At 37.1% G+C, this 26656-nt stretch overlaps 1 protein-coding gene across 3 annotated transcripts in view; it reads left to right on the top strand.

Moving 5' to 3' along the window:
• Positions 1 to 19097, top strand: part of LOC121419824 (hormone-sensitive lipase-like) — a 100947-nt gene extending 81850 nt beyond the window's left edge. For all 3 annotated transcript variants that reach the window (XM_041614287.1, XM_041614290.1, XM_041614289.1), the window contains 3 exons: positions 13997 to 14141; positions 15742 to 16691; positions 17237 to 19097. In XM_041614287.1, the coding sequence (XP_041470221.1) occupies positions 13997 to 14141; positions 15742 to 16691; positions 17237 to 17464 (1323 nt within the window). In that variant the 3' untranslated portion in view covers positions 17465 to 19097. The remainder of the gene's footprint in view (positions 1 to 13996; positions 14142 to 15741; positions 16692 to 17236) is intronic.
• The last annotated feature ends 7559 nt before the right edge of the window (positions 19098 to 26656 follow it).

The raw sequence follows: 26656 nt of genomic DNA, 5'->3' as shown, positions 1-26656 counted from the left end.
ATCCACTCTTAAATGTCTGACCATTAAAAAAAGTTAAACAAAATGCTGAGAATCGTTTATTTTGTCCAAAGGCAGAGCACAGGAGTAATTATCAAACCCCCGCATGGAAACCAAGAAAGCCTTCAAGTTTGCTTCTATTTTTATCGACTTCAAATCCCACAAAAATTAAACCAGATCTTGTTATTGATCCATTTATGTCAATATCTGAAGTTGCCATCTTGGTTTTAATCTGTTATACTCCTACACACTGATTAAGATTTAAACCATCTAATTTCTATCCTAATTCTGCATCCCACTACCTTAATATTATAAGAAAGATTTTCAAGTACATTTCCAGTATTTAGAAAGAATATTATAGTAAAAAAAAATAGTTAACTGCAAAGGATTGATCTGCAGATGTTCAGAATTTTTCATAATCATCATCATTTTCATCATCATCATCATCACCACCATCATCACCATCGTCACGATCATAATGATCATCATCACTATAATAATCACCATCATCATCATTACCATCGTCACCAACATCATCATCATTATCATCACCATCATCATCATTACCATCATCACCATCATAATGATCATCATCACTAATAATCATCATCATCATCACCACCACCATCATCATCAACATCATCATCATTATCATCACCATCATCATCACCATCATCACCATCATCATTACCATCATCGTCATCACCAACATCATCATTATCATCACCATCATCATCATCATCGTCATTACCATCATCACCATCATAATGATTATCATCACTATAATAATCATAATCATCATCACCATCATCATCGTCATTACCATCATCACCATCATAATGATCATCATCACTATAATAATCATAATCATCATCACCAACATCATCATTATCATCACCATCCTCAGCATCTTCACCGTGACCTTCTGACCATCATGCGCAGAATAGAACCACGAGCTGCTTGTACAGTGGCATGTTAAGGGTTAACCCACCCCTTGAGCCTGGAGCTATTCCGGTCCTATCATCCTCTTAAACTAGTATCATGTATCAAGCCTCTTAAAGCACTTAACAACACTCTGTCAGACGTACTTAAGAGCCTTCCTCCTCCTGGGATACTATCTGCATCATCCTGCTTGGCTGTGGTTGATGAGTGACCAGCCGAATATTGAATTGGGACTTAACTTTAATCTTGCAAGATTTGATTGGCATTGTTTGAGATTTAAAAAATAAACCTTTTGGATTTAAATGACATCCAGAGTTTGGCTGGTCACTATGATATGTCCATCTGGGCCCTGTTTTACAAAGAGCTGCAATTGATCCTGTTGAGGCAGGACAGCTCCGTCGGTAGAACGGGTGTCTGATTTTGGTCACCCTTGTTCGATTCCCACTTGGTGTGCCAGTGCCCTGTGGTAAGGCATTAATCCTCATTACCATGTCCCTCAGAGAGGACCTTAAGCTGTCGGTCCTATGGTTATTTGCTAACGAGCCTTTATGCTTTCTTTATAGCACTCAGGTAAAATGTCACCACCATTTACTATTAACCAATCAGCAATAAGTATGGAAAGCCAGCAGCATCAACATATAAAAAGCATGTTCAATATATTTTCTTGTTATGATTTACATACTGTGTATTCATTCATACATTCATTGTTTTCTTGAATATTCAGTGTGCTTCTCTTTGTTTACAAAAGACATTGTGCAAATTTTCTTGAGAAAAAGTTCTGACATTGATGGATTTCCATCATAGGCGGATCCAGGGGGGGGCCCGAGGGGCCCGGGCCCCCCTATTGGCGGAGCAAAAAAAAAAAGAAAAAAAAGGGAAAAAGAAAGGAAAAAAAGAAAAGGAAGGGAAAAGAGTGCAGAAAAGAAGAAAGGCAAACGTAAAAGGAGGGACGTGATTGAATAAAAATAACATGAGGGGAAGACTTTGAAAATAATTTTTTGAAAAATCTATTTGTTAGGATATAAAATTTTGAACTTTCATTATTTTGTTTGATTTACAAATTGATTTAAAAAAAGTGCTCTGTAAAAATGTCTGTAATATGGTCTGAATATTATCATTTTCTGCTTGCGCTGCGCGCTCGCAAAATTTGATTTGTCAGGTACCTATTATTTTCCTGTATTCCATAAAATTCTCAAAAAGTTCCCTATTCAGGTCAGATTGTAAAAACATATCAGCTAGCGCTGCACGCTAGCATTTTGATTAGTGAGTTATGTATATCCCAATATTAATTCTAAATCAAATTACTTTGATGACAGTTTATCAAAAAAATTCGGCTTGCGATATCTGCTCGAATTGATAGATATTATGCATCGTATTCATAATTACAAAAGTGCTTTAAATGTCCAGTTTTCAAGCCATAATATTAACAGATTTCGCGCTCTCATGCTTAGGAAGAGATATAGGAAGATAGTCATCATATTGATATTGATTGATAAAATTGTAACAAAGTTACAAAGTAAAGGAAAATATCACATATTTAAAAATATGTCATCATTTTCATATGATGACATAATGCCCTTATATTATGTCCCGGTCCTATGTAAAAACTCAAAGTAATAATAATAAAGTACATCAGCTCTTTTTTAACTGTGATCCATCACAGTTCACAATTTTCCCTCAAAGTGTTTGCAATACAGAGCTTAAATTGACCCTTTGTCAGATCGGAATATCATATATTTTTAGCTCGCGCTTTGCGCTCGCTTTATTGATTTTCATGATAAGAAAGGTACTTAGAATACCCAAATTCTAGGTTGAAATCTGAAACACACTTTAAAGGGGAATCCAACCCAAATAAAAACTTGTTTTTATAAGGAAAAGAAAAATCAGACAAGTTGATAGGTGAAAGTTTGAACAATATTGGACAAACAAAAAGAAAGATATGAATTTTTAAAAGTTGTAAATATTGGTAATCACTATACCCATGGAGATTTCAAATTGGCCGCATATGGGATGTCATAGTGATGTAAGGCAAGGACTACTCTTCCATGTACTCCAATACATATTATGGCTAAAATGTCATTTTCCCCAAAAGTTTTATTTCAAATTATATTTTTCTTTCATGAGGACATAAAACAATATACTACATTGGTTATATTTAGATTACTGCCCCAGGGGAATGGGTACTTAGGAGAAAACCACAAATCCCTGATAATAAAGTACATGGCCTATGGGAAAGTTGTCCTTGCCCCTTGTCATAATTTACTTACCCAGTTGCCAATTTGAAATCTACATAGTATTAGTGATCTCAATTTGAAAGCAGCTATAACTTTCTTATTGCTTGTCCAATTTCTTTCAAACTTTCACCATTCTGTTTAATTTATTTTTCTCCTTCCCAACGCAACATTTTATGGCCAAGGCTGGATTCCCCTTTAATTCAGATACCCAGATTGTTCTCTATTTAAATCATTATCCAGTTTCAGATCACAATATCAAAAAGTGTCTGCTCGCGGATAAATAACTTATCCTTTTCATGATAAAACATGAATAGAGTGTCTAGAATTTTTCCGCTCGCGCTTCGCGCTCGCATCAATAAAGTTTAGTTTATATACTTAGAGTCCTTCCAAGATTACAAAAAGTGCTTAGCATTTCCATTATTCAGGTAAAACAGGTCAAAATTTTTCAGCTCGCGCTTCGCGCTCGCAATATTTGAATGTTGAAATATGTAACATCTTCATGGCTAAATGCAAGCAGTCCATAACAGGTACAATTTCGAGCAGTTCAAAACGTATACAAAAATTTTCTGCTCGCGCTCTGCGCTCGCATTATTAATGTAAGGAAGATCCCCACTTACTCATCCTTTTCATGATATACAAAAACTAATTGAATAGAGTGTCTTGTTCAGTAGGTCTAAATCTCGAAATTTTTTGCTCACGCTTCGTGCTCGCATGTTTAATTATATACCTATTCTGTTAAGTCACAAAACGTGCTAAGAATTTCCATTCCTTAGGTAAAAATGTCAAAAAATTTCGGCTCGCGCTTCGCGCTCGCATTATTTGATTTTTTAAATGTGTAACGTCTTCATGGCTAATTGCAAGCAAGTATATTTAACAGTACCTTTTCCATCACTTCATTTCTGCTCTTTACGTTCGTAGTAATTATTAACTTGCATACACATTTTTTTTTCAGGAAAACAAACATTTCCCAGAATGTTCAAAATTTTAGGAAAAAGTACATAAGTTTCCACAAAATTTAGCTCGCGCTTCGCGCTCGCATTATATAAATAAGGGTTATGGTATTATACATTTATGTTTCATAAGAATAAAGCTAAAAAGTGACTATTAGGACTACCCCTTCAAAGAAACAAAAAATCATATTCGAGCGGCCGATCGGGGAAAATATGGCTGAAAAAAATTCCGGGCCCCCCCCTATTGGCGAAGGCTGGATCCGCCCCTGATTTCCATATACTTATGGGATGATCCGATCAATCATAGCTCTTTGTAAGATGGGGGCCTGGAAACCAGAAGTGGTCAGGGTTGTGAGAGTTCTGTCTTATTCTTATTTCAGCTAGTTTTTCTTTCGATTTTCAGCTGAATTTCAGCTCATTTTAACTTTTCTCTGTACAAAATAGTGGGAGCTCTTTCTGTTTGAGCTTTTGTCCAACACTCTTCCGCTTTTTATTTGTGATCACTGATCCCTGATTGGTGTTAAAAATTTACATCCACAGTACACAGATGACTACACTAGGCATTGTACGCCATTGTTTAATTCACCCATTGGTGTAATTGTTACTTGCTGTGTTATTTTTTAGAAATAAATTATTGGTGTTATTTTCAAACCTTAACAGCTTCACCTGTCTCTGCCTCCCTTTCCACATGAGATTTAACTTGATAGTTACAACGACATATTTCTTTCTCTCCCGAATGGGTTTGTTTATTCCAAATTTTCCTCTGCCGATACTTGAAAACATTTCATCCTCTGGGGTCGTTACAAGCATCAGAACATCATGATGACAGCAACACTCTTTCCGGTCTTCTCTGTGCTTTGCTCGGAGGCAGATTATTTTTACTGACTTTATTTAGAATTTTAAAGGGAAAGCCTTTTTATGATTTTCAGATCATGGTTAAGTCGGTTACAATGGGAGCAGGAAATTGCAGGAGAGTTATCGCTAATGGCTACTACATGAACTATTATTAAAAATGAAAATCCTGAATTCATGTACTTTTCCTTTCATAAGGCACTGTCAATGATAATGACGATATCGAAATGTCTCGATATAAAGACCTATTTGAATTGTAGTGTATCTGATCAAGTAGTTGTGAATAAATACCGGAACACATCTGAAAAAGAAATATTTTTTTATTTTGGCGGGTATCAATTACTAGTGTATGCATTGAGAGAAAATCATCAATCCCTCTTTCAAAGAATAGCCTTGTGGTACAACACAAGCCTAGTCTAATATTCCAGACACTGTGACTTAGATTTTATAGGGGGGGGGGTTGTTTCACAAATGTCTGAGTTAGATTGAAAATCTCACTTAAATTCCCATGTTTGTATTATAGTGCATCACTGCTTGTTTGTTCAAAATATTTTCTAATTATGGTGTATTATTCATGCATTCATTGTTTTCTTGAAAATTTAGTGTGCTTCTCTTGTTTACAGAGGACATTGTACAAAATTCCTGTAGACAAAATTATGACACTGATGAATTTCTATAGAGTTACGATTGATTGGATCAATCGCAACTCTTTGTAAGATGGGGCCTTCATACAATGCAATTTTTTTCTACATTGCATTTTGCATCAAATGTGAAAATTATTATATTTGAAGTTCGGCATAATGTTAGGAATAATAAAACCATAATTTTACTTCGCGACAAGCCCTGTGGTCGGAGTAAATTCAAAATCTGCTTCTAGTCACAGCTGATGATGACGTCATTACGATTTGGAATTGAATTTGCTTTTGTTCCTAAAGGGAGGCTCAAACTAGAATGAATTTGATTTCATTAGTCCTACCACTATTCTGATCTCAGATTGCTAATGTTTTATTGGTTGGAATGTTCATATAAAATGTTATTACAATTTCCTTGAAATTCTGATCGCAACAAAGCGCATAGTGTGTGCTGGGCTTTATAAGCCTGACTTAGAGTTATACTTAACTTTGTGTGAAACGCCTCTCTGATAGGTACTTACACACCCCTACCTGCTCCTGGGCTATGTTTAATGGATGAAAGTGGGTGATCTACAATGCCTGAATGCCGTCTTGATGACCCAGGTTTTAAAAGGAAATTAAGATATCTTCTCGTCTCGATGCCATCTCATGATCTGTCTTCATTTCCTCCCTATCCGTCGCCTCGTTGTAAGTGATGCGTGTGTTTTGTGCGTCCGAATGACCTCTCATGCTTCTAAGTGGTGCATTCACACCCATCTTCCTTTCACTCTTCTTCATCAACTTATTGTAAGAGATGCATTCATTTTTAGGGGTCTGAATGACCTCTCATGCTTCTAAGTGATGCATTCACACCCATCTTCCTTTCACTCTTCTTCATCAACTTTTTATAAGTGATGCATGCATTTTTGGGCATCCAAATGACCTTTAATGCTTCTTAGTGGTGCATTTACACCAATTTTTTATTTCAGTCCTCTTCATCAACTTCTTGTAGGTGATGCATGTGTTTTTGGCCTCCGAATGACCTCTCATATTTTTGAGTGGTGCATTTACACCAATCTTCATTTCTGTTCTCTTCATCAACTTCTTGTTAGTGATACACAGGGTTTTTTTTTGCATCCAAATGACTTATCATGTTTTTGAGTGGTGCATTTACATCAGTCTTCATTTCAGTCCTCTAATAATCAACTTCTTGTAAGTGATGCGTTGGGTTTTGAGCATCCGAATGACCTCTCCTGTTTTTGAGTGGTCCATTTACACCCATCTTCCTTTTCGTCTAGCACAAGGAATATTTAACCCCATTTTATAAGGTTGCCAAGATTGGTCTTCATGAGAGAAATATTCCTTTATGAGACTTTATCTTAATTACCATCAGTAGAAAGTCATTTCGAGTTCATCTTGATATTAAAACAAGATTTTAATGAAACACATCTTTTTAGGAATAGAAAGGTATTAGTGTTCACACCTTTAGTCTTACACTATTACTAACACCTTTTTTTTTTGGGGGGGGTGGTCTGAAGCAATGAAATGATGACAGGGTATTTTTCATAGGGGAGGGCGGGCAAGATATCTGCACAGGGGGTGGAATTACTTCCTAGATAAATTAAGGGGTTTTTTGTTGTGGTTTTTTTTTTTACTAATGTATCTGTCTTTGACACTCTTTCTCTCCTTGTTCTTTTGTCTGTCCTTTCTCCACATTACTTGTCTTTTTGTTGTCCTCCTTTCTCCCCAGCACTTTTTGTTTTGTCCACTCTCCTTTCTTCCCCATCACTTGACTTCTTGTCTATTCATTTGTTCTTTCTCGCTTCTGTCACTGCATCACTTGTCTTTTTGTTTTCCCTCCTATCTCTACTTTCTCTGTTGATCGATTTTGATTATTTTTGTTCCATCTGAGAGCTACATGAGGTTCACCAAGGTTCTACGCAGAGTTAAGAAATTTTGACTAGAATGTTATTTATGCTTAATTTATATGAAATTTATTCATAGATCACAAAAATGATTCTATGTCAATTCTTCATCAATTTTAATTCTATATCCTCAATTCATGTCATCAATATAATTCACTACAGTGTCAACTTGGTTGAAATTAAAATTGTGTTAAATTTCATTTCGAGATGCCGGATGAGCTCCACATCATTGATGTTCTAGTTGTCTTTTTGTTTATCCTTTCTCCCCATCACTTGGCTTTTTTTGTTCTATCTCTCCCTCTCCTTTCTCCCTATCTCTTGTATTTTGGCTTTTTGTCTGTCCTGTCTCAACTTTCTCCCTATCGCATGTCTTTTTGTTTATTTGTCCTCCTCTCTCTCTCTCTTTCTCCCCATCCCTTAAATCATTGTGTAATGATTAAAATGCCATAGGCAGGATAGTAGTATGGATTACATGTACCAGTACTTGTTTTGACTGTAAGAAAACTAGTTTTTGAGTGAACTGCTTTGGTTGTCCTAGTTTCTCCTTACTGTAGGGCCGTCTGCACCATCCCGAGTTTTCAAATTAGCGCGCTATTTCTGATTGGGCAAATTATCCCGATCTGAACAATCTCGAAATTATTTGCAATGGAGACGCATTAATCGCGCTGGTTCGTAGGATTAATCTCTCGAGATTGCAATCCTAAGTCAACTTGGGATTATTTGCAAAATAGCGCGTTATTTTATGAATTATCGCGCTTATTCGTAGGTGCATTCAGGATTATTTATTCACGCCGTCAGACCATAATGCATCGATGCCTCGCTCGAGCAGGAATCACTTTTCTTGCGATGGTAGAGACAGGGTTTCTTGAATATCGAGATTAATCGCGAAGAGGGCCGATCTGGCTAACATCTCTAGATTGAGCAAACTCAGGATGGTGCAGCACCACCTATAGCTTCCATTTTCTTGACACGCTTTCTCGTGTTGGAGTCTCGATGCTACAGCCACAGCAAGGAAACCAGCTCCATATCAACCCTTACCTATGCTATTTAAAATAACGTACAGTAATATGGGGCCCATATCATGAAGCTATCAATGATCACAGAACATTTTTTTAATGATTGATTGCATTGACTACAATATACAGTGCGTATCAAAAAAAAGTTTACACTTTGAAAAAATCCTGTAAAATTATACATATGTAATTTCCTAAACATTTTTCCACACTTTCACATTGGTACAGATCCATTTAAGCAAATGACGATATAACTGTCGAAAAATATTTCCGCTTGAGTGAGCACCACTCACTTTTAAAAAGTTAGTGAAAAATGATTTGCGCAGAACTTTGAAATAGTTATGCGGATAAAAGAAGACCTTAATCATGAAGAACATGTGTAATTTAGATAGGAAAATTGATTTGAAGATATCTTTTACCTTTTTAAACTTGTTTCCTTGCCAAAAATACTTCGAAGAGTGCATTTTGCCCTACCCCACTTCCCCAAATACTGAGGCCATCGTGACGATATTTGCTTTACACTGAGCTGTAATTTACATGAAATGGCTAAGGCATGATTTTCATTTTGATAATCATTGTCAAGCTTGGGAAAAGTGTGGAGAAACAAGTATTAAATGAAAAATAAAAAGTAAACCCACTTTAAATGATAAAAACTTAGTGAAAAAATGCTAGAGATGTCTGAAATAAACTTTTGTTCAGATTCAGTTGTGTCCTAGGATCCAGCTGGCACAAAAAGGTTAAAGGTTATGCTTACTAAGTGTTAAAATGTCAATTTGGGCGGCAAAATTGTTACAAGATGCTTGAATGTATCCGTTTTATATCAATTGACTAAAAGTGCAAGGGAAATGTATGAGAAATGTGTCGGAGGGTAAGTTTAATTTCGCCCTTTTCACTTGACACAGCGTGAAAACGAGCATTTCTGCGCAAACAGATTTCTGCGAGCTTTACAAAAATGGACAGTGCTCACTCAAGTGTAACATTCTGTCAAAACTTTTACTTTCATTGGATAGATGAGACCCAAACCCAAGATTATATGTGAAAAAATTACCAACATGATGTATATTTTTTAATTTCCAGGTCTTTTTCAAAGTGTAAACTTTTTTTTGATACGCACTGTACAATCAATCGTTGAAAGCAATTGTACGATTAAACTTTCGTGTTACAGGACTCGGGAATGGGTTTTGTAAAAGAGTCAGTATTCCTGTGCTTGAAAGAACAAGTCCTCTATTTCTTGAAACTGGAATAGGGTCTGAATTTTAAGCCTACCAGGAGCTAAACAGAACTGGTTCATGTGCCATGCCAAACAAGCATTTTTTTTTTTTTAATATTTATTAACATATTTTACAAGTTAATACAAACACAACGCGTATACAGAACTGCCTACATAAATGATATAACGAAAAAAACTTATGCACTAATGAATAATAAACTGACAATACATAAAAACACACAAATTTAAGAGTAAAATGTGTAGATGGTAAAAGCACACTGACTGATAAAAACATGTCTGGTACAGAATACCAAAGAATTAGGACTGAGTCTGAGGCCTCGTAGTTTCAAATGAAAAAGACCATCTTCTAAAGTGAATACCCAATTGATTTCTTTTCTCTGCTATTTTATATTCAAGTTTCTTTTTGTAGTTGATAAAAATCATAAAGGCGTTGAAATTTACCGTTTTTGAAATCTGCAACGATATATATAGAATTTCAGGTAAAGGACTAAACAATTTATACATTGCATGTGAACTGAATCATTAGAAACACCAAACATCTCTAAAGTTTTCCAATTTAGGTGAACAAGCAGTTATAATACTTATACCTGCTTAAATAGTGCTTAATACTTTGTCAGAAGTCTCTAAGCGCTCTACACTGTTTATGCAGCATAATTACCCTGGCTTTAGCAGTGCAGCTGTAACGCGCGCTGCGTTTCAAGGAATACACTCCTGCCAGGTACCCATTTACCTCACCTGGGTTGAGTGCAGCACATTGTGGATCAATTTCTTTCTGAAGGAAATTACGCCATGGTTGGGATTCGAACCCACGACCCTCTGTCTCAGAGTCTGGAGACTAATCCACCGGGCCACAACGCTCCACATTTACCGTGTTTACACATTGACTCGGCTCGGGGGTTGAACACGAGAGCCGTGCTCAACACGGCAATTTTATGCTGTGTAAACGCGATCAGAGTGATCCGCGAGCCGTGTCGAACACGGCTTTATCGATCCTACAAAATCGAAGGTTTCAACCCGCGACCCGAGTCAGACTCAACAATTTTTTCGTGTGTAAACAGAAAGCCGTGTCGAACTCTCTTGACCTAGGTCACTGCGCGCGCTTTCACTTTTGGCATTGTTGTTGTTCGCACGGACAAGATTCGATTCCGGCGGTGAATTTCCCGCCTTTAATTTGCGACGTCATAATTCTTCTTCCGTTCGAGATCCGCGAGCCGTGTTGAACTCGCCTTTTCATATGTACGTATGAACGCGATCTCTGATCCCTTCGCAGTCTTCAACCCGGCTCGCGGATTCAACACGCGAGCCGAGTCAATGTGTAAACACGGTAATTATCTACTTGAGCTAGATTTGCCTCAAGACCCATTATGGTCATTGGCTGCAGATGAGTGCATTCCTGTGCAGTACGGCATAAAAATAAAATGTTTGCATAACAGAGGAGAGAATCACGGTCAGTTAGTCTATTTTTTTAAATATTAACTTTAGATACCCATAATGATATAAATTGAGCTTTACTAATACCTTGGTCACATTTGCTCTACGGCGGCCGTACGGCGAGTCGAAAACAGCTGTTTTAACATTTTTTGTCCAACTACATATAGGTGGTTTGAATTGAAATTTATAAAACGCCTGTTTTCGACTTGCCGTATGGCCGTCATAGAGCAAATGTGACCAAGGCATTAATGCGCTTCCACATATCTGTATATTTTTAAAAAGAATACTTATGTAGTAATGGGTTTTTATAGATATGCCCTGCAATCCTGCAATATTATAATGATTTTTCTTAATTTGCTGGTATCAAGTTTGGTCACTGATTCTCTAAGATATTGGAATCACTGGCTTTCCATACTTATGATCAATCGAATCAAACAAAGCTCTTTGTGAAATGAGGCCCAGGAAAATGAGTCGCAATTTGATCTCTTTCATTCATCTCACCATGTTGTGAATGTTGTCAAAAATTGTTTAGTTTTACATTATATCCCAGCTAAAAAAGAAACCATTGTTTGCCTCATGGTTACCATGGCATTTTGATGATTGAAAATATGCTCATTGAATTACACAGGAGAATAAAGATAATACTTGTACACTCTACCCTATGTATCCCAAATCACCTTTTTATTGATTTAATCATCCTAATGACACTATGCATCATTTCCCATTGAGGGACACATCAATTATCAATGTCCTATATCGTAACGTGCCTCTAGGTATATCCCCTATGCACCAAGTCCCGTACGGTAATGGGGTCTGTAGGGAGACACCCTATGCATGTACTTAGTGTAATACAGTTCATTTAAATATGCCTGAAGCGAACTCCCTCAATTACCATGTTCCAGATATTATGATATACCTGAAGGGACTTAACTCCTGTTAGTTCAGTGATTGGGGTCAATGTTCTTACTTCTTTTTGTTGACCTACTGAATATTATTTTTCTTTTGTTTTTTTCCAGTTGATTTCATTATTCATCTTTCCTGCCTATTTATGCAATACATTATTTGATTTAATGCGATTTATAATTTTACTTACACTCAGAGAACTCCTTTATTTAGTTAGATCCGTCATAATGAAAATCTTTGTGTTATTTTTTTTTAATCTATCTACTCTTTGTATAATATCTTTGTATGTTCTTATATTTTGTAAACATGTATATTTCAGCCACTGGCTGCCAATCATGTATTGCTAATAAACCATTATTATACTATACTATTCTATTCTATCCTATTTTGATCTATTCTATTCTTTTCTGCTTATAAAACCTACATGTACATGGTAACATCAAAATCAATTGTGGTTGTAGAAGTAACTTTGTCCCCAAAGCCACAATCTTGTGATCATTGCAGTTTGAACAGAGGTACAGATAGCGTAGAAGCTCATGGTTCACAATGTGCTTAAGTGCTAAAAGGACTGCCAGATGGTGGAGCTACAAAGATGATAGACTTGTGACTCATCCATTAAAGCATGACATTGACGACGCCATATTTCACAAAAGATACCTTCATGTCTCTCTTTCTCGCCTTTTAATTTCCATCTCTATCATTCCACCATCCAATAGTCATAAATTCAGAACTAACAACTTATACGTACTATAGTAATTGGACGTTGTAGCGTGTGACACCACAGATCTTGATCGCATTGCCAATAGGAGGATCTTCATAGCATTTATAGTGATCTCAACATTCAAATGCTCATTCTTTTGTTCTTTATCATCCATTAAATCGTCCTCAAGCTTTCATTGATCACTTTCTTTGATTTTTCTTTTTATATGAATTCAACTGGTTTCAAGGGTTCCATTCTCATTTGAAGCTAGGTTTGAGATCAGGTATAGAAATCTTATTTGATAGGAAATAGGTTGGAAGCTATCCTGGGCCCCGTCTTCCAAAGAGTTACGATTGATCAGATCAATCGCAACTATGGACGGCCAGCAACTTCAACATCTATTATACATGTTTGTTCAAAATATTTTCTAGCTGTGATGTATATTCACGCATTCATTGTGTTCTTTAAAATTTACTGCACTTCTCTTTGAATAAAATGGACTTTGTGCAAAATTTTTGTAGAAAAAATAATGACACTGATGGATTTGATCGGATCAATTGTAACTCTTTGTAAGAAGGGGCCCTGAAGTGTTCGTGTACCTGAATGCTTATTTAGAACAAAAAAAATTAAAGTAATACAGGCTTGCTTGAAATAATGTTATTTTCATTACAAGATTTTCCTGGTGTAGCTAACACATAAAAATATCATGTTCGACCACACTAAAAATGGATGGGCAATTTTTGCAGTAATTTTCCAGACCTTCATTTTCTTATTACTCTCTAGATGCATTTTCTTGAAAAAATTGTTTGGCTGCCATCATTTACATATTTTTGTATAATTCTGTGTAGGTTTTGAACATTTTATTTTTCTGTCGTAACCAAGAATAGAGTTTATCTTTAATCAACACATCCAAGAGGGGTGTACTCACTTCTGTTGGGTACTCTACTTTGGGTGACACGTCATTTGCTCCTGTGACATATTCTCCATTCTTAATATCTCAGGGGGCATCGGGTTAGAGTTAGGATGGAATAGAGTTTATGTTTCAGAATAATGTAAAGTTTGGTTTAATTAGTTTTGGAGGTTAGATTTTATGTTTGGCTTATCGTGCAGATTTTGCATCAGAGTAATTGTCGCCGGAGCAAACTTCGCCAGAGCACATCTCATGGAACCGTAATTTGATACGATTCTTTCCTGTCTTCCATAACAGATTTACCTAAGGTCATGGGCCAAGGATTTGGGTGTACCTATCGTCTCCATAGACTACTCATTAGCTCCAGAACAACCCTTCCCTAGAGCTTTTGAAGAGTGCTTCTTTGCCTACGCATGGGCGGTCAAGAACGCACCCTATCTAGGTAAGCCATTGACTTACGGTGGAAGTCGTTGAAGGTTTGTTTGTGAAAATCTTGAAGGATACTTCCCCCCCCCCCACTGGGATGGTGATGACTATGGTGATGTTGATGGTAGTAATGGTGGTGGTGGTGATGATGGTAATGATAGTGGTAATGATGATGATGATGATGATTGTGATGATGATGGGGATGATGGTGATGGTGATAATGGTGATGATGATGATGATGATGATGATGATGATGATGATGGTGATGATGGTGATGATGATGGTGATGATGATGATGATGATGGTGGTGGTGGTGATGGTGATGATGATGGTGGTGATGATGATTATGATGATGATGGGAATGTTGTAGTGATGATGATAATTATAGTGATGATAAAGATAATGGTGTAGATGATAATGGTGATGATGATGTCTGTGATGATTATAATGATGGTCATGGTGATGATAATGATGATGATGATGAAAATGATAACAAAAATGTAGTTTGTAAATGAATTTGTAGGTTCTTTGTTATTACTGAATCCCTAAATTTTTCCAATTTTATTGCAAAAATTCAAATCAGCTTTTTTTTTAATTTCCCTACATCTTTCAAAAAATCCTTCTTGAGCTCTAAGAATATTGAGGGAATGGGGATCAGGAATACCATAATATAATGCAAAAATATTAATGTTTGAGCAGGATTGTACCATGCAGCTTATAGTTTTTATTTTTCATGTATCCCAGCTTTTCATCACAATTACTTTGTAATATAAGATCAACATGTGAGCATAATGAAGGCATTGTACTAATTAAAGATAAATGACAGTACTTGCAGTAAACACTGATTTTATGAGAAAGTGTGTGAAACCAAGCTTAATTGTCACTATATCATCGAGGATCTAGATCTGGTACAGTTACATAAACTGAACTTTGTGAAATCTTGAAATCTACGCTGAAAAATTTTCACACTGAAGATCACCAACACAGATAAGCGCACGTGGAACAGTGTATTATTAATGCTTTAAATGTCGGCCCGACGCTTGACCCGAATCCCGTGCTTATTTGCTTATTTCTCAGCAATTACACAATTTCTTCCAGAATCCTTTGGCACATATTTTTTATTTACACAAACAGACACTTTGGTGGTCATTTCATTGGATTCTGTACGAACTCATTTTGAAATCGTTACCACAACTGGAATTTATCTTCAAGCTTTATAAATCGCCTTTCTGAAGAAAAACACACAGCCAATAAGCACTCACCACCCATGCTGTGGTTTAAAAGGAAAAAAATGACTACATCCAAACTTCAATTTCTGTCACCACTATGGCACTATCATTGTTATTCAAACCTTAAATCTGTGATATTGAATAAAGCAAGATTTAAATGCTAGAATTCTTCATTAAGCATACTTGTAGATTGAATTTGTCTTCATCAAAGAGCACCCTCTTTGGTAAGATAATCCCATTGCAAAGCCTTGCTTATTTCTTGTAGAGACCCTGTAAAATATTTTTATTCCAGATGGGCTGCAGTTATGTTGATTGAAATAAGAATTATGGAGCAAGAGTCATACCTCAGATTAAATAAGTCTGCATCTCATACTGCTTTTTTCATAGGATCCACAGGAGAGCATATCTGTCTAGCCGGAGACAGTTCTGGAGGTAACCTTTGTACAGCCGTAGCCATGAGAGCAGCATCCTACGGCATCCAGGTCCCTGACGGAATCGTCACCATGTATACACCTTTTGTTGTTCATCACTCCCCTTCCCCTTCTAGACTACTGTGCCTTTTTGATCCGCTCTTGCCGTTTGGAGTCTTGATGCGATGTCTCTCCGCCTACGTCGGTCTTAAGGAGGAGTTCATGTCAGATGAGAAGGTGTCGTCCGTGGTTGACACTGCCAATGATCGCATCCTCGGTTCTCCTAAGAGGTCTTCCATCAAGTCAGAAGAAGGTTCACCTGTTGATGGAGAGATTGAGAAGAAACTAGAAGAGGAGGAGGAGGAAGAGGAGAATGGTAACAGTACTAAAGTGACCACACCAACGTCCAAGGAAGGCATTAACGGTGATATCATCGTTCCACCACCAACAGACACTGTCTCTTCGTTCATGGAGGAAGTCCCTCCAACAGACATTGAGAAGTTAGAGCAAGTCAGTGATGCCATTGACAACGCGACGATAGGTCAAGGTGACGGACAAACGGAAACCAATGGTGACCAGTCCAGCACCGAAGCCATCGCAATTTTTGACCCGTCTCATCCTCCAAACTCGGAGGATCTTTCAATCAGTCTTCCAGCGGACGTCGATGCCATCTCCTTGGACTCCAAACCTGAAGCAGACCGCGAGTCAGAGGACACCGTGCCGTTATCACCAAAGAGCAGAGAAGATCTTCACCTTGATTTGAAGCAGGAAGGACTAGCAACGGATGAAGAAGTCCAGACTCCTACATCCTTTGTGAATTCACCCATCAGGGTTTTCAGGGATGCACCTATCATGAGGAATCCTTACGTCTCGCCTCTCTTCTCAGATGAAGAGCTTCTCAAGGGCCTTCCTCCTGTTCATATTATTGTAAGTTGATTGCTTTCCTGAAACACTTCACCTTCCTTCCCCTCTTCTCCCTGCTCCTCCCATCTTTTTCCTTTTTCCAACCCGACCTATTCTATCCTCCTCTGGCTTATAATAGTTATTGTGTATTCATGAGAGTGAGAAACATAAGCATAAAACTGTATTAAATTTGTATTGTCATAAAAAATACTTCTTGCATGTAGTCGTTCACTTATAAAAGTGTCTCTTCTAAACCTTTATGATCGTAACAAATTTGCACTGTAGAAATTCTTTTTGTGTTTGAAGAGGGTAGCATTTGGAATGGTTGATATTTAATTACAGAAAGTCAGCACTTTTCTTTGATGTTTGTGGGGATGATATACAAAAGGGCATTTCATCATATGTTCTTTATTGAAATTGGACAATAATGATATATTGTTTGAATACAAAAGCATTTTCTTTTCCATATATTTTTGACCATTTGAAAAATAAGAAAATTTTCTGTTTTTACAAATGGAGTATTAGTTTGTTGTATTAATTCCTGATTTTTTATTTTGTGTGTTCCACAGGGCTGTGCTTTAGACCCATTATTGGATGACTCAATCAGCTTTGCCAGGAAGCTTCGTGGTATGGGTAAGCCTGTCTTCTTGGAGATAGTCGATCACCTTCCCCATGGCTTTCTAAACTTCTCAACGGTCGGCAAGGAGTGTAAAGAGGCGTCCATGGTGTGTGTACGCCACATTATGCACGTACTGTATGGTTTCCATGACGATGAGTTTGAAACGCTAGCAGAATGAGCTGAATCCAACCCAGCGATAAACTGTCATCTAGTCATTTTAAGATGTTTATTCATGTTGTGTCAATCTGTCAACTACTGAAAACTCTTTATGTCCGTAGGCTTGATATATGGGCCACTGGGCTTGAGACTGTTCAAAGTGTGGCGTTATTATCAGGTATATGTAAAGAAACTGACAAAACCTTGCTTATGATATCCAAAGTGTTGAACTACCAACGTAGAAATGCTCAAATGGGGCCATGTATTCTAATCGCATATAAAGTGAACAGAGTCACCCATCTTTCTTTGCTTATTATTCATTGATTCCTAGAAATACAATTAAGTCATTTAATGGACTGATAAGAGATTTAAACTTAGCTCTACTTGATTTAATTCACAGTGAGCTTAGCTATGTAAAATGGACGAAATTTGCTGTTTTGTATCCATTTCATGTACTAAATCCCTATGGAGATATCTTAATGGGCAAAACTCACTGTTGTTTTTCAGTAGGGCTACAAAGCAAGTTGCTCAATGTGATCCATGCCTATCTTTAAGAGTCTCAGAGATTTCTACATTGATGGGTTAAATACTTGAAAGTTAGTCAACATATCCCAGAGTTTGCCAAGCTTTCCTCCTCATTTGACATAAAAATGCACATCCGATAATGTACGGTTGTTTAACCTTCAAACATGAAAGTCAAATAGTGTTAGTAAAATCAAGGAGGACGTTCACGAACTCTTTAAGATTGACTGAAATTGCTGTAACTGTGGGAGGCCAATGTTTCCTGTCTATGGAAGGCCAAAGTCTATTTGCAGGCCAATGTTTGCTGTCACCATTTTTCACTTACGATATTTGGATATCATAGTCACAAATCCAGATATTTATATTTTTTGTATTTTTCAAAGAGAATAAAAAGAAAGAGGATGAAGGAGAAGAGATAAAATGGAAGAAGGGGTGAAAATAGAGGAGAAGAGAAGAGAGAAGAGAAGTTAGAAAACACACAGAAAGAGAGAGAGAAAAAGAAAAACACCGGTTAGCCAATCATAACAATGCTTGCATTTGGTATATGATGAGTGCAACCAACCAATGGAAATGGAGGTTTCATTAGAGATTGACTTTGTGTTTTGATTTTATAAAATACTTCCCATGCTTTTGGGGTTCTCTTCTATACAGTATACAAAGAATTATGTTGGAATCTTGTAGTTTGATATGTTAGATGATTTACCAAGCTATGATTACTGAAAAAAGAATTTGATGAAGTGATTGAATGTCAATTTATTTCACATTAACAGCTGCCTTCATTATTATTTAATCTCAAATAAAGATGAATATTTTATATATTTATGCATGCATGGAAAATATATCAGAGTAGTACAATCTCATAAAATGTCATAATATATTCATACTTTTACATGATATTTTCTGTATAATTTGGTCTGTGATATTGAAGGAGTTTATTAATTATATTTGGTTTTGTAAATTTCATTTTCATTGATATTTAAAGATGCAATCATCGTGTGTATTCTGTTGTAAATCTCTGGTGATAATTTGGAGCACGCTGCAATCATGTGTCTTGCAAATGATTAAAATAATCTCGCAGTCATGCCGATGAAAACGACTCCGGGGTCCCGTAACACAAAGGTTAGCGATTAATCATACGCTTGATTTTTACGATCAATTGTACATTGTAGTCAATGCAATCAATTGTTAAAAAAAAAAAGTTCTACGATGATTGCTAAACTTTGTGTTACGGGGGCCCTACAGCGATTAAAACTCTCACATTATTTAAATTTGGCAGATTCGCAATACGGTGCGGCACCTGTTGGTTGCAGGGGACAGACTGAAACTTGTAATGCCTCATGGAAAAATATGACATCTGCCGAGCGCGCGAGTGCATTATGCTGTATGACCGATGGGCTCGGCCGTTTTGCATAAAATTATTCTGTTTATACCAGGGTCTAGGAGCTGGGAGAAAATTTCGCTGCAAATTTCTTTGGGAAATTTCTTTGCAAATTTCTTTGGGAAATTTGGACCATTTTCGGTGAATTCTTCCTCTGTTTATCATATGGTTTTCATTTTTGAAGCATCTTTACACCAGCGCTATTCGCTGGTTGCGCCTGGCCTGCGCGTGATGTTGACCCAAAAGTTAGAAATTGGCCTGGTCGCTGCCAGCCGATAGATGGTGCACCGTATTGTGTATCCACCGAATTGTCACATCATCGGTGGGATGAGAGTCGGGTTTCACCAGTGTAACTGTGACGTCATATTGTGTTCTATTTTTGAGATTTTCTTATTTATTGCCTTAAACTATGAGCATTTCGTGATGTACATATTTATTATTTTTATAAGCAGGTTTGTTTATTTTCTTGAATGTTTGATTTTTATATTAGCAATATGATTGAATGTAAGAGGTGGATGGCCAATAGTCAGAATGTATTCAAACTGAAAGTTTGTGTGGCAAGATAAAGCCAGTAGATATCCCATACTCAAGAGCTTGCAGTATGAAGGGTTAGGGTGAATTTGCTTGCCTGATACAGCACCTATAGGGCATGCAGATATCTTTAACTTCCATTGACATCTACTGTAAGTTATATATAGTTTCGCCATTCCAAATATTCTGAATGTCTGGATTTGCTATAGTTATTAAAGATATTTTTTTTATTCACACAGGCATGTTTTGATCGTATTCCAATGACATGTATTAATAATAATGACTCATTAGATTGATGATAACTCTTTTAAACATTACACAGTAAAAACGCTGTTTAAGATTTCACACAACGCTGTTTACTATATGAACCAGGGATCTGGAACAACCTGTATGAACCTTACAGTATTTGTTTAACCATTTAAACAATCATGTTTAATTTATTGAAAATTAGATATTGAAAATTGAACTTTGTTGCTTAAGATTTAAACACTTGTTTAAACTGTTTAAACAATTACTGTAAGGTTCATATAGTAAACAGCATTGTATGATTTTTTTTTACTGTGTACAATTTGGTATTAAGTCCATTTATGACAAATGTTTGAAACACAAATTATTCATTGAAGGGTCAAAACCCAGGGGTTTCCGAGCATATTTGAAGTACTCAATTCATTGGAATCAATCCATGCTTTGCGGAATGTAAATTATTGGGTCTCTGTAAATATTTCATGCACAACTAATAATTCAGATTGAACTCATCCTGAACATGGGGTATTTATTATGATTTGTAATTTCTCACCCTATTTTTGTATCTATGTATTTTCTATTGGACACAGTAAATGAGGGAGAGGAAATTTGAGATAAAAGTGAATGATCGGGGAGGGGGGGGGGGGTCATGTGATTCATGATGAACATATTTTTTTTTTCATTTTGATTTTGTGTGTTGGTTGATTATTTTGTTGTATATTTTAAAGCACCTGCAATTCTGTTCTTATGAAGAAGTTACCTTCAAGTATTCAGGAAACAAGCATTTAAGATGGTGTATTGATTTTTTTTTTTTTACTCTGTTGAAGTGAATGATGAATTGTGGGTTTTATGTGACATGAACTTAATAGGGATTTTTTACTGACATCCTCCCAACTCTATCACAGAGGTTGTAATGCTCAAACAAACCACCTTGTATCAAATCTATATCCTAATAATAATGATGATATATATAGCATTTAGGAGCACCATTTATCTAGTTTCTTATTCAATGGCGAACTATATGACACCCCAGCTGTACCTCCAGCTGCTAAAGGTGCTTGGTGCATTCAAGGAATTAATCCCGCCGGGTACCCATTCACCTCACCTGGGTTGAGTGCAGCACAATGTGGGTAAATATCTTGCTGAAGGGAAACATGCTATGGCTGGGATTTGAACCAACGTCCCTCCGATTGAGAGACATGAGTCCTAACCACTGGACCACCACGCCCCACACCCAAATCAATTAATAATTTGAGTCCTCTGTTCTGTCAGATTTGCTGGGAGCAAATTAGGGTGTGTTTATGCTTCCATTGCGAGGACAGAGTCAGCGTTTTCAAAACGCCGATTGTAAACGTGGTTCTGGGAGTGCTGTTTATGGTTAACTTGTCAGAGGCAAAATCACGATCTCCAGCTGGCTTCGCATTGTAATTTTCACTGAGCAGGAAAGCGAGGTAGAATTGGGCGCGCCTTTTTTCGAAAGTTTTTTTCCGAGTGTTATTATTACGTGGACATAACATGCGACCATATGGAGCAATGCGACTGTATTTGCCTGCGGATTTTCATCTCACCGGAAGCATGTACCAGATGACGTCATTTAAACACGTTTACGATCGTGGTTCTGTTTACTCTTCCCCAGAAAGCCTGATTCTGGTCAAACGACGTTTACAAACGCACCTTTTTGTGAGTTTACGATCGGCGTTTTAAAACGTCGTTTAAATGAAAGTAAGTATGGACGCGACCATGTTTTTGACTAATCACGTAGGGAAACGCTGATTCTGGCCTGAAAAGTGGAAGCATAAACACGGCCTATGATACATGAACTCTGGTTGCAAGTATCATTTATCAAAGTTTTACTCTGTGTGAAATGCTGCCATGTTCCTGTTGCATAAAAGTACATGTAACTAAGGGTGTGTTGTTTATGCTTCCATTGCGAGGACAGAATCAGCATTTTCAAACGTCGATTCAAAACGCCGATCGTAAACATGGTTCTGGGAGTGCTGTTTATGTTTACTTTTCAGAGGCGAAATCACGATCTCCAGCTGGCTTTGCAGGAAGCGAGGTCAAATTGAGCGCGCCTTTTTTCGAAAGTTTTTTTTCCGTGTGTTGTTATTACGTGGAGATAACATGGAGCAATGCGACTGTATTTGCCCGCAGATTTTCATCTCACTGGAAGCATGTACCAAATGACGTCATTTAAACACGTTTACGATCGTGGTTCTGTTTATGCTTCCCAAGAAAGCCCGATTCTGGTCAAGCGACGTTTACAAACTCACCTTTTTGTGAGTTTACGATCAGCGTTTTGAAATGTTGTTTAAATGAAAGTAAGCATGGACGCAACTGTGTTTTGGACTAATCATGTATGGAAACGCTGATTCTGGCCTGAAAAGTGGAAGCATAAACACGGCCTATGATACATGAACTCTGGTTGCAAGTATCAGTTACCAAAATGTTACTCTTTGAACTACTGTCATGTTCCTGTTGCATAAAAGTACATGTAAGGCTTACTTTGCCATTCTATTGGTGGTAACACTGCTCAATACCAATCAAAAACAAGGATTTTGTGGACAAATGATTAATTTTCTCTGGTAATGCCATATAATATGCAGTGGGCCAGGTCAATATCAGAGAGGATACGTTTCTTTTTTCCCTTGAATTCTGTCTATTCCTAAAGTGTAAATTTATATCACAAGATTGGATTGCTGTGATCTTGGAGCAGGACAGGGTTTCACAAGAACCATTATAATAACAAGTTTGCCCCAAAACAATATTTATATTGTGTTATAAGATATCAAGTAAGACACTTTTATCTGAAGAAGGTATGAATTGTGGAAAAAAAATTAGGGTCCAACCAGCTAAACTGTCAAATTTATTTTCACCAAAAACTGTGTGAGTTATTACATGAAGATAAGCCCTCTGATGTTGTGCAACCTGTGTCGGTAAGTGAGCTAACTTGTCCATAAATAACAATCTTCTCTTATGTCGCATTTCCATCGGCAGTGTGAACACCTCATATGGAGAGGTTGTATGGTTAAGTGGAACTTTAATAGAAAAATGTTAACATGCCTGGGCCCTGTTGCATGAAGTTTATTAATTGATCTTAGGGCAGGTTTCTGCGATTGATAGAATATGATCAGTGGCTCGTTGCAGGAAGAGTTGCGTTTAAACGCAAGCCAAAAAATCAATTGCAAGTCCCAAATGCGCGATGTTGATTGGTTGAAAATCAAGCTGCGATTGATTACAACTCTTTCTGCAACGGGCCCCAGTTGAAGATATCAACCCCATGCTCAGTCACTATACTTTATGTTACAAAGCCCTGGGGGTGTTTCACAAAGATTTGCATATGACTTAAGTCCCATGTGAATGCCGATGCATACATGATATCCAATGCTCGTTCTTATTGATAAATACGCATTAGTGCGCGTCCTCATGACCCAATCTGACCAATGCTGTCAAGCCTTTCATACAGTACACAACTCGGTATTTAAGTGCGACTGAAGTCATACTTAAAATCTTTGTGAAACACCCCCCTGGTCACTAGTGATTACTAGTAATACATGTATTTAATTATGTACAGTGTATATACCCATTTGTCTTTCTCTGATAGTGATGTGATTTGCACACAAAGTAGGGTGATTCACCTACTTGTTCTAATGAAATGTTCAATGTGAATGGGGCTTTAATTTGCTGAGCCACAATTGAGTGGGCTGTTCCCACTGAGAGTCATGTAAGTGATTTGCGTCTGTCGTTGAGGTGTCCATGGTGTTTATTATTATTATCTATTTTTTTAAGAGTTAAATTTTCTCTTATTTTGGATGACTTGACTATTTTCATACTCTCCATGTGTCATAAGAATGTCTGCATCTTAGCGTTATTATTTTCATGCCGGGAATTTTCTTTTTGAAGGATTTGATTGATATGCTTGCAGTGGGAACACACCATTATTCATCAAGATAAGCAAGCATTATCCTGCTCTCCCTGCTGAAGGATTATTGTTGTGATCATTGAAACTTGTTTGTCATTTGATAGGGCCTGTTTCCACGGCACCATCATTTTGATTCATTCAACATGGTGGCAGTGCACAACTTCTTGTTCAAGTACAGAGCAGCTTTGTAGTCTGTAAGCACAGACCCTTTCTGCAGTGAAGACTAGACTCCAGACTAACTGTGTGTGTCTTAAGTAAGACTGGTAGAGGCAAGTCGAGTACATAGTGAATCTAGTCTTAGTTTTCAGACTCTGCTTCTCGCACAATGCGAATTGCAAAAACCAAAGGTCTGTGGGTGCAGACTAGCAGCTTTGCACGCTGGCAGGGCCAATGTCATGACAAAGTGAACCCCATGTTAGTCCATGGATTATTATAAAAGGACCCCACAGGTATCCTTGCTCCGTTAACAGAGTGTACTGTAAACAAGTATTATGTCCTATTTTTTCCCCACCTAAACAATGCCTTAAATATTAGATTTTAGATTTTCACTGGATCGATGGTGAAAAACTACCCTTTTTTATCTCCTTCTTTTGATGAACTCCGTGTCCAACTCGTCTGCTGTGTGAACCCCTGGCTTGAGTAAGGGGTCTGAATGCAAAGACTAACATCTCTTGTGTACTGAAGGCCCTCTCACTTAGGTGAGTTCTATGTGTGATAGTCTTTGCGTGAAGACCCACTTGTTCATAAAAGTTTCAATCAGGGTCTGTGTATGCAGACGAGTGTCCATCTTGCGCAGACTACTACATGTTAATTTTTTGAATGTGGTGATTTTTTACCTGATTGCTAAGAAAGCATGAATGCTTGTTAGCAAGCAACCAGAGGACCGACGGCTTAAAGTCCCCTCCGAAGGACCTGGTACTGAAGATTAATGCCTTACCGAAGGGCACTAGCGCACCTAGTGTAGCAGGGAGAGTAGTATAGCTTCATCTTTTAAGGGAAGTGGGGTTTTGTTTTCACTTTTCTTTGTTTTTATTTTCAATCCAGATGGAAATGATTGTCACTTGAATAAAAAGTCACAGAATAATTTAGATCCGTCTTTGTGTTTAATTTCATTGTCTTGTTTTATGTTGATTATGGATATTTTTTCTATCTGTTCCGATTTTAAAAATTCTCATTTCTCAAAGTTTGAAAATGAATGAGGGGTTGGTTTCAATGACAAAGTGTACAGTGCGAATCTGTGCTACAACACATTGGCCTGAATTCACAAAGGTGGTTTTGAAAACCCATGGTTGAGTCCATGGTTTATGCAGATTTCCTGTATGAATTATGCTTATTTTACCAAGTTTATTTAAAAACGTCCAATGCTGATCCGTGCTTTTGTCACAGTGCGCCAAATTGACGCCTGTTGTCATGGTTATCCATGCTATTTTATTCAAGAGTCCACTGTTTTGAATAATGAGTCCACTCTTCAAACAGTGGACTCATGAATCAAATAGCATATCTAACCATGGTAACAGGCATCAATGTGGCGCACTGACAAAAGCGTGCATCAGCATTTTACTTTTTTTTTATACATGCACCTGATACATGTACACGCTAAATTAAACATAATTTATACAGGAAATCTGCATTAACCATGGATTCAACCGTGGGTTTTCAAAACCAACTTTGTGAATTTGGGCCATTAACTCTAGATGAAACCAGCATGACCTACATACAGTGTGTACAATGTACCCTGAATGTACAGTGTAGCTAACAATAGTGTGTGCACAGGAGTTACAGCAGAAGACAGTGAACACAGCCAACAAGAATTTTTGAATTTGAGAAAATTGGGCATAAGCTACATTTTTTGCGTCTCAAGAGACGGTTATCAAAATCAGGCTAATAAATTGCTACTTGTGTCTAAATTATAGTTTTTCATCCTATATTGTGGTGTGTTTGAGGGATTTTGAGGACAAATTACACGTTTCATCTTAGTCTGAGCATTGCTTAATTTCAGCTGCTCAAACGTGAAAGGATTCCTTTAAGGCAAGAGGAGATTTTAAAATGATATATAATTTTTAAAGTGATATTCATAAATAATTTATATTATTCATGTTGCTGAAATTTTGTGGGAGAGGAAAATTTGGTTCTTATTTTGTTTAATAACCAATTTGTTTTGATATGAAGTGCATTTATATGATTGCCAATGAGTCTGGATGAGATTTTTAGCTCATAAGATAGCGGCTTTACTTGCTGTGTTATAGAAAGGCAAGGATTATATTTGTATGCGAGTAGCGCCATGTTGTTATAGCTGCCTTGCCTATCCTCGGGCAATCAATAAACAGCAGAAAGAGAGACAGAATGGTTTATTTGAGCTTAGGAAGAGAGAGAGGATTGCTTTCTTTAAAGGTCAAGATCACCCCGGGAAAATGTTGACTTGGATCAATAGAGAAAAATCAAACAAGCCTAACACTGAAAATTTTATCAAAACAGGATATAAAATAAGAAAATAATGACATTTTCAATTGTTGCTTATTTTTCACAAAGCAGTTATATGCACAACTCAGTGATAGGCAAATGAGAGTCGATGTCTCTCACTATTCTTTTGTTTCTTTCTTGTTTGAATTATACAATAT

Source organism: Lytechinus variegatus, chromosome 8 (assembly GCF_018143015.1).
Source record: "Lytechinus variegatus isolate NC3 chromosome 8, Lvar_3.0, whole genome shotgun sequence".
NCBI classification, from domain to species: Eukaryota; Metazoa; Echinodermata; class Echinoidea; order Temnopleuroida; family Toxopneustidae; genus Lytechinus; species Lytechinus variegatus.
Note: the sequence above shows the minus strand (reverse complement) of the source record. Positions and strands in the feature narration are given on the sequence as shown.